Genomic DNA, 8,772 nt, shown 5'->3' with positions numbered 1-8,772 from the left:
TTACAAATCCTCCCTATACTTGCTATTTTGAAGATCCATTAGAGTCTGCAAGGCCGTTTGATTGAGTGACACAAGGAGCTTGAGTTTCTCAGTGCAGTTCTGAAGAAGATCCTTCTCAATGTCTCCTCCCTGCGGCAGTCTGAGGTCAGGTCCCTCCACAGGAGAACAGCCCTGCAGAGATGCGCTGCTCATCCCCAGCAGCTCCAGTGCCAGTCTTACAGCGCTCTGTGCCGTCACTGACGGCGAGTAACAGTTAAAGGCATAATCTGCCAAACTGAGCTCACATATCCGCCGTGCCAAGCTCCCACATCGCTCAACCAACTGGAGGTGCGGCACACTGTTTGTACTGCGCCTGAGCTCCTCCCCGTGCTGCTGTTGAGGGCTAGGCCTGAGAGTGAGATCCTGCGAGCTGTGGCAGGTCACGGAGGTCTCCTGTGGTTGGCCAAGACTGACTAACGAGTCCTGGGTTAGGCCATGATTGGTTGACATCTCCTTAGATAGTCTGCTGCAAATGAAAGGGTCCTGACGTAGAATGTGACTGGCTGAGAGGGTGTAATGATGCAGGAAGAAGGCCAGTGTAGGGGCAGCCAGACGGAACCCGAGACGCAGAAGCACAAGGCACTCTAGGTTACAGAGCTGCTCCCGTGAGAAGGTGTCACAGCACAGCGACAGCAGCTGCTTGATGCGTGGAGAGCAGACTTCCACCTGCCATTCACAAGAGGGTGCAAATCTAAGGGATTTGACCACTAATGACAAATTATCAATTTGCATTATAAATAATATATGAGCATTGGGGTACAATTTAATGTCATCCTTTTCATTATACATAAATACACCAAGGCACAATACATGCACATTAAAAATTATTCTGCATCTACAACCTAAACTTGATTGTGTGTGTTCAGATAGATCAGTGTTTCTCAAAGTGTGGTCCGGGGACCACTGGTGGTCCGCAAGCTATCCCAAGTGGTCCGCGAGCAGACGTTGTAAAAATAATATAGATGAGTTGTTTGCAATATTGAACCAACTTGTATGTAAATCCAAACAGTTCTGCAACACTGCCTATGTAAGCTATGCCAATTTAAATCATATGAATCCTATGACACAATAAGCAAGGTGCAAAGACAATAAGCAAGGTGGTTCAGTGAGTAGGCCTATTGTGTCTATTAGCTAGGTGGTCCGTGAGGTTTTTTCTAATGGTTCAGTGGTCCTTGGTCTGTAAAAGTTTGAGAAACACTGAGATAGATAAATAGATACTTTATTGATCCTCAAGGGGAAATGTTCTGACCCTATGGTTCTGACCCAGGGGGTCCACTGATTGCTCTATTTTGGAGTCCATGGGTGAGGGGTGATTTAATGCTGGCCTACGTTGTGCAATGCATAACACAAGTCAGATTCACTCACGTGACTTATCCTTTACGCTCATTACATGTTGCCTACCTGTTTACTGGCTATTAATAACGAAGTGACGCCAAGCAGCTGGAAGCAGTCGGACGCTACAGCAGTGGTGCCCAAGAAGCGATCCATGATGTTAACGGCAAGACAACAGGACTCGAAGGACAGCTCGAAATGTCTGTGAACAGCGATGAGCCAACTCACAAGTTTACAACGAGCTTCAGCGTTTACCTACGATGCCCATGAAAAGGAGTGTTAAATTACTTCAGTGTGAAATGAAAATGTCTAGCCTACATTAGTCTAACTCTAACACTTGACAGCATAGCCTACCTGCGGCTGATGAGCTAAGCAGTCGCTAGTTAGAAATTCATTTTCGTTGCGTTTCTGAGTGTTGAAGCAATTTTCATCATAATCAGGAGACAGCTGCCAATCAGCCACCAGTGGGTATCGCCCGGCATCTTCCTGCGCTTGAGAGGCTGGTCGGTGAGTGGAAGGCGGAGACGGGCTATGGAAGTCCTCCTCAAATCCAGAGTCACTTAATATTGACATTATTATGCCTATATATTTTCTAAAACTATCGGTCCGCCGTCCCTCCCCCTAGGCGCAGACGATAAATTTCTAAGGTTTATTTCTCCGTTGAATATGTCCGTCTTCTAGCCTACAAATCTGAACAGATGCTCAGCACACCACCACTAATTAAGAGCGTGTGTGCATGAACTTACTTTGTGTGCAGCTGAATGTGAAGGATACTGCCTACAGTCAACAAAACAGGTGCTATTGGCTGCGATTCAATGACGTATTAAGACATGGTTTCCCGGGGTCTATGCCGCCAGTCACGCTCTTAACCTGGGTTGCTATAGCGGCAGACGGATGGTTGGCTCCCAGGTGGCCCCACACTATAAATCTACTATTTTATCTGACATTAAACAAGTCGTTGAATTACAAGCTGCAGCCTAAGTAAAATGAACTAAGTTTACTTATAAATAAATTAATATCGATTAAAAATCATTAGGCTTCATGACAGAAAGTGGCATTGTTTGAGTAGCCTAGGCTGAAATGTAGCCAGAGCCCGTCCTATTAGATAGGCTATTCTCTGAAGTAGCCTATGTTGAGGCGGCAAGGGCGCGGGAGTGGCGCGTAAAGCCCGGGTAGCAGTGTCCCGTGGGGAGAGAGAACACTCAAAAGTAGCGCACACACAGTGGCGTGTAGCAGCCTACACCTACATAGCTGTCCGGTTGACAAATAACAGTATATTCTTTGTGAAGCTTTTGTTCCCTACGTGGCTTTTGTTAGGCTTCTGAGTGTAATAGTTACATAGGCCGCGACTATAGCCTATGATAGCTTAGGCCGTAGAAACCCTGTTTTCTTGAAAAGAGCAGAGATTTTTTAATAGGCTAATTTATTCTAAAACTGTCCGTGTGTCTTGGAGATGTGTCTATCATCTCCTAGAGCTGTTGGATAGCTCAACAGTTTTCACTAGTAGCCTACGTTTTGGTGTGATAAACGACTTAAATCCACCTGCAAGTATTCATATGGGCATGCTTACAAGAGCTCGAACATATTTTGGGGTTTAGGCCTATGAATATCTTAATTTGTAGTTTCTAGTTATTTGGTGTAGGCTATAATTTTTTTGGTGTAGCCTATAAATCCATATTTCACAAATGACGAAGGAAACAGCAATATATTCATTGACATTAATTATTTATTACATTATAATTTATGTATTTATTATATTATTATATTATATTTAATGCACTTCCAGGTGATATTACTATTTAATTAGTAAATTAGTAAGATTGAACATTTTCTGTAGTAAGTGGATCAGAGTGCAACCATTAATCATCTTTATCTTCGGTTCTCCCCTGTGTCTTTGTAGAACACTGCTGCTGGCTGATAGAGATGCAAACACCCCACTCCCAGCTGCTGCCACCATGACTTTTAGAGTCTACATAGAAAGACATACACACAGCATGGTTAGACATACACACATGGTTAGACAATCATTCACTTTGTTAATACTCTTCAGATTCACTGTGGGAGTCGCACTTTCATCTCACCTGCCTGGATTCTGGTAAGCCATAGCGCAAAATTGGTTACAAAATGCTTACAGTTGTTAGTGAGGAGCTCATATGGCATACCTTCGTGCCAACCAGTAGCTCTGCCTCTCTTACCATTACATCTGGGGATTTTGCCTCTTACTTTTTTCCAGCTGGTTGTTTACCATCCATATGTCACCTGATGCTACATCCTTGAGCTTTGTCTTCTTCACAATAGCAGCGACAAGCTCAGAAGATCAAAAGCTAGCTCCAATGTCATAGAGAAGCTATGAAGAGAAGGGGAAAGTGTGATGATACCAGTAAAACACTCAGTCAGCAGGAAGAAGTGATGGAGAAAAAGGTAAAAAGTTTGTTTTTAGGATAAATCCACCAATCCTCAAATGGAAAATGTACAATACAATAGAAATTGAGAACAGGATCATTCCTTGCTGTTTGGAAATGGAAATATTGGAATGGTGTAAATGGAAATGTATAAGTCCTTGACCTCACAATTCACAAAAGTAAACAATACATCACATTTGTGTAAAGAAATGGACCCTGCATATTCAGACAACAGAGAACATAGAATCAGGGTACTATACCATCTACTGTGACATTAATAACATCCATTTCCAGCAGTGCTCAGTGACTGAATTTACCCCTGATGATCTCAATGATGATCTAGATCACCTGGCACCTGTGGAAGTGAAACAAAACACATTTATATTGCCAAATTAAAGGTGTAGCTTTATTGACAAACACTATTATTGTTAACATAATTCTGAAGTATGTTTAAAAAAAAGACCATAACTTTGTGTCCCAATGCTTCCCACTACACAAACGTTGTGCTACTACATGTAATGCTTTTTAAAACATTCTGTCTGACCCAATGATTTAAAATACATCCTTTTGACGATTTGACCTTAGATGTGTTTAATTTTTTGACAAATCAATTCATCATTAGCCTGTATGTTTAATGAACACTACATGAATTCATGATAGAGATTACATTATTAATGAATGGATTTGTTGTTTAGTCTATAAAATGTCAGAAAATGGTCAAACATGATGTTGATCAGTGTTTCCCAAGATGACATCTTGTTTTGTACACTACACACCTCATTCAGTTCACTGTCATAGATGAGTAAAAAACACTTGCTGTCAGTGTTACATGTTGTTTCTTTAAGTTGAAATGTAAGGGATAACGGCCGCCAAGGTGTCCTGTTATACGGAATTAAGGGACGAGGGCGAGAGGCAAAGAACTCCCCAACGCGCAGCGGAAGGGAGTTGCCTCCGCCCAAGTCCAGTTGTTTACAGTTGATTCCATTGTTGCGAAGCCTGCTTTCAGGCTCAACGGTCGTCCTACTATGGTTGGTATAGTTACCATTCATAAGCATTGATATGGAATGGTGTCCTGTTATCCAGAATTAATAGCCACTCCACCAGCCAATCAGAAAAGAGTATTTCTTCTCTCCGGGTGATAAGAGTGAATACAGTACATGATAAAGTTGATCTTACCGCCATCTCCAAAGTATATCAGACATCTCAAAGTCAAATACAAAATACAAGGTTATTTATACTCATTCGTTCTATGGTCATTGATTCATTGATTATAAAGAACTTGGTCACCGCACGCTCTTTCTCTATATTTTCTTGTTTATTGACCACCAGGGCAACCTTGACAAAGGCCGACAGGCTGAAACATTGGTGTCAATAAACAAGAAGAAAGAGATAGAGTGTGCGGTGACCAAGTTTTTTATAGTTTATTTTCCCTTGCCAGCACCTTGCGGGGGTGTGCATTATTTTCATTATTTATACATTGGTCAGCATTAAGCAACATTTTCACAAGACACTAGAATACATGTTGAAAGGTCATGGTCTACTGCTTTACAGACAACCATCAATAATCTGTTTTTGGAGATAAAAGCATTGGCCATTGGGTCACTGTGTGCATCATATCACATGATGGGACTAGCATCTGGCCCTACACATTAAAGGGAAACTTTTATATTTAACGTGGGCTCAATTTTCACATCTTTTAGAGTCCAAATTGTTGGTGGGGGCAACAATGATCAAAACCGGTCTGTTAGGGGCTTTTGTACATAGGAATATGGTTAAACCACCTGCCAAATCACAGCAGTTTTAAAAAATAATCATCAATGTGTGTGTATATCTATTTTATGTAATTGATGGTTTTTGATTGATTAAAGAATTGTACTGCAAAATATTATAATTATTTTTTTGTAAAAATATATTTGGATCCTCCCGAAAAAAGGCACACTATCTGCTTTATGTATCTCTGGGAATAGTGATCCGAAACTCCCCAGATTTGTGTGTTCTACTTCAGGTAGAGGTACCTCAACTTTTGAGGGCTTTGTTTCCTCTACTACAAGATGCTAATTCATTTTCTGGAGCAGTACCTCAAAGCAACCTTCCTCTATTATGTCAGTACTGTATACTATTATGAATTATGCATTTGTTCAATGCACAACAAAGTGCCAAGTCCCTGTTAGTTTCTCTTTGTCACTGCAAGTTTATCCACATTCATTTTTGTATAAGCACCACCATGAGAAGTCATGAAGTAGTGGTTCTGGTGAATCAAATTGATGCTGTAATCCATTTATAGTGCCTTAATAAAAAATATTGAAATTTGGCACCATGTCAATATTAATTTATCACAAATATTTATGTACATCACTGTACTTGTCCTTGGTGGGCAGCCTTCCATATATCTTCTCATAATTTTCTTTTAATGGGGAGACAGGCAAAAAAAAAAATGTTTCATGCATTGTTCAATTTTGAGATTTTGGGTTATTTTGCTTCTATAACTTAAATGTTGTATCAGCGATTTCAGGCCCAAAAAAAACCCAAACATAAATGATCACATTCATCTAATCTTTCCTAACGATCCGCTAGCTGCCTGCCCCATAAGCAGGCCAGCAGCCTAGGCTCCGAGATCTGTAGGCTACACATTTGCCACTCAAAGGCAAAATAAAGTGTTCCAACCAATAACCGACGAGATGCGCGTTCAGGAGAGTTTCAATTGCACGGGAGGGAGGGGGAGGGAGTAGCGAGCTAGCTCTCTGTTTTGTTTGAACATTAACAGAAGTGACGTTACCCCGCCATCGCTGATACAACCTTTAAATGATATTGATTTAATGATTGAACACATTGATTAAGTGACTGGTAGAACGCTTACAACAATGTGTGTGAAAGAGATAATTCCAAGTAGTAATGCAAGTCTGGAATTCATAGAATGCTTTGCCATCAAACTGACCATATCCTAAATTGTGCTGATACAGAAATACAATGCACAAAATTCTTCTGACTGCCTCCTAAATTGTGAAAGCCAGCTTCCATCTAGTTTGGTAGTAAAGCCAGTATAAGCTTAGAAGCTGGTGTCCAAAGTGATTTTTTTCTAAAACAGTAGTAACAAAGAAAAATAGTGTCAAAATCTAGTGAGCAAAACCTGATTTCAAGAACACTAAGTATCATTTTACATTTAAATAACATTAATATAATTATAATAAAAAATAATACCAAAAATATTAGAATATCCCAATCATAACATTTAAATAAACTGGTCCAGCAATTGTCCGATAAGTGAGAGTGTGGGATTGAAATGTAGCTACAGGGAGCCAGTGATGGTGCCTAGAGTGCATTCTGAATCATCTGCAACTGTCTCACTACACATGCAGGAACAGGCCCATTAAAACGGCAAGTCTATTTAGAAAAAACACACAATGTGTGTCAAAAGCTGCTTCATAGTAATCAGAAATCTAGCAATACACCTGAAAGATGCCTTAAGATGTTGGCAAATCAGAGCGAAGTCAACTATTGCATTTAAATATCAAAATGAAAGCCACAGCCACAAAATCAGCCTCTTTTTTCCTGTAAGGTTTTTCAGAGCATACTAGCACTGACAAATCTTGCAGACTTTAAAAAAAAAAAAAGTAACCATAAAACTATGTGAGGCATAGACAGAAGTAAGCCAATGCTAAATCAATGGGAACAGAAGGAGCCTTGTTGGATGTAACTCACAGAGTAAGACACCTGAGTGAGTGACACCACACATGAGTGCCAGCTTGTTTATAAAATAGTGGGTGTGTGGTAAGTAATTCATTTGGAGAAGGAGGTGTAGTAGATCTGATTCCTGCAGACAAGTGGTGGGGAGCAGCACATGGAGCTGTCGCTGAGGCAGATGTTGCGGAGTGCCCGGCGCTGGGCACTGGGCTCCTGGGGAGGCCTCAGCAGACCAGCCGAACGCTGGAGCGTGCCGCTGAACAGCTTCTTCTGGAGGTCCTCCAGGTCCTCAAAGTACTGTTCACTCATGCCTCCTGAAGGATGGTATAATCACCAGTGTCACAGACAATAAACAAACCTGCTGAATCTGACAGTTGGCTCAAAGGCCAGTTTGATTACGATAATCTATTTACAGTGCCAATCACTGAGATTTACATATCGAAGCATATTGGAAATGTTCGCAAACTGGTCTTATGTGAGTAAATCCTATTGTAACTTAAAAACCTGTGCCTTACTGTTTGCATCTGGCTCTTTCAGTGCCAGCCACAGTGAGCTGGGGCTCTTATTGGTGCCCGCCTGCACCCTTAATAACTGTGGCGAGAGCACCCCCTGCTGGAACAGGTCCCTGATGGCAGCTGGTGACTCCGAGTGCCGCACGCCCGGTCGACCTGCTGCAATATAGGGCAAGAAGAATAGCTCTGTGAAAGCCTTAGAAAAGGCCTCTGTGTTTTGCGCCAGGTATGAGGTCGGGCTTCTCTTAAAGCTTCTGCCAGAGCTGCCAGGGGTGGTCTGCTGGTGGTGCTGACAAGCCTGATGCACTGCTAGGCTCTGGATGCTGTTGGGCAGGGGGGCGATGGGGGCACCTCTTGGCTTGTCTGGATCCCCTGGTTTGGAAAGAGAGGATGAACGTGAGAGGCTTTGGAGGAGGTGTTGGCCTGGGGGATCTTTCTTCCGGTCCAGGTGGGGCAACAGGTCGGAAATCTGAATTTTGGTTGGAGACAGACAACAGAAGCTCAATCTAAAACAATGTGTTTGAAGAAGGACCATCATTTTCCTTGATATAGTTGTACACCGGTTTGTGCCTTGTTAGGTTCACCTGTAATAACGGGGTGTAAAACACATTAGGATCGTACCTTGAGACCATACAAATCTTTGCTCTTTTTACATGTCCTCTGCTCATTTTCCATGATGCTGTCAAATGTCATCTGAAGTTGTATGTAGTCATACGGGAATAGCATTCCCGAAAATGTTCATATGCATCAATATGTGTGATCTGTGTTCATATGTGTGGTAACTAGTTTATGGCCACCACAGCAAT

General features: G+C 41.8%; 1 protein-coding gene across 1 annotated transcript; it reads right to left on the bottom strand.

Moving 5' to 3' along the window:
• ccno (cyclin O) lies at positions 1-1,944 on the bottom strand. The gene is made up of 4 exons (XM_076271297.1): positions 1,726-1,944; positions 1,441-1,626; positions 454-705; positions 1-321 (listed from the first exon to the last, which is right to left on the bottom strand). Exons 1-4 carry the CDS (start codon positions 1,942-1,944, stop codon positions 1-3), a joined length of 978 nt encoding a protein of 325 aa, XP_076127412.1.
• Between the last annotated feature and the right edge of the window lie 6,828 nt (positions 1,945-8,772).

The sequence above is a fragment of the Alosa pseudoharengus genome, unplaced genomic scaffold (assembly GCF_046254945.1).
Source record: "Alosa pseudoharengus isolate Yale_2024_CS ecotype anadromous, Long Island Sound unplaced genomic scaffold, YU_APseudo_1.1 YU_APseudo_1.1_scf_6, whole genome shotgun sequence".
In the NCBI taxonomy this organism is placed as follows: Eukaryota; Metazoa; Chordata; class Actinopteri; order Clupeiformes; family Clupeidae; genus Alosa; species Alosa pseudoharengus.
Note: the sequence above shows the minus strand (reverse complement) of the source record. Positions and strands in the feature narration are given on the sequence as shown.

Coding starts and splice junctions, on each gene's coding strand:
- ccno (XM_076271297.1), bottom strand. CDS start 1,944: ATGTCAATATTAAGTGACTCTGGATTTGAGGAGGACTTCCATAGCCCG. Junction 706..1,440: donor TATTAATAGCCAGTAAACAG/GTAGGCAACATG, acceptor TGTGAATGGCAG/GTGGAAGTCTGCTCTCCACG. Junction 322..453: donor GCCTAACCCAGGACTCGTTA/GTCAGTCTTGGC, acceptor CCGCACCTCCAG/TTGGTTGAGCGATGTGGGAG.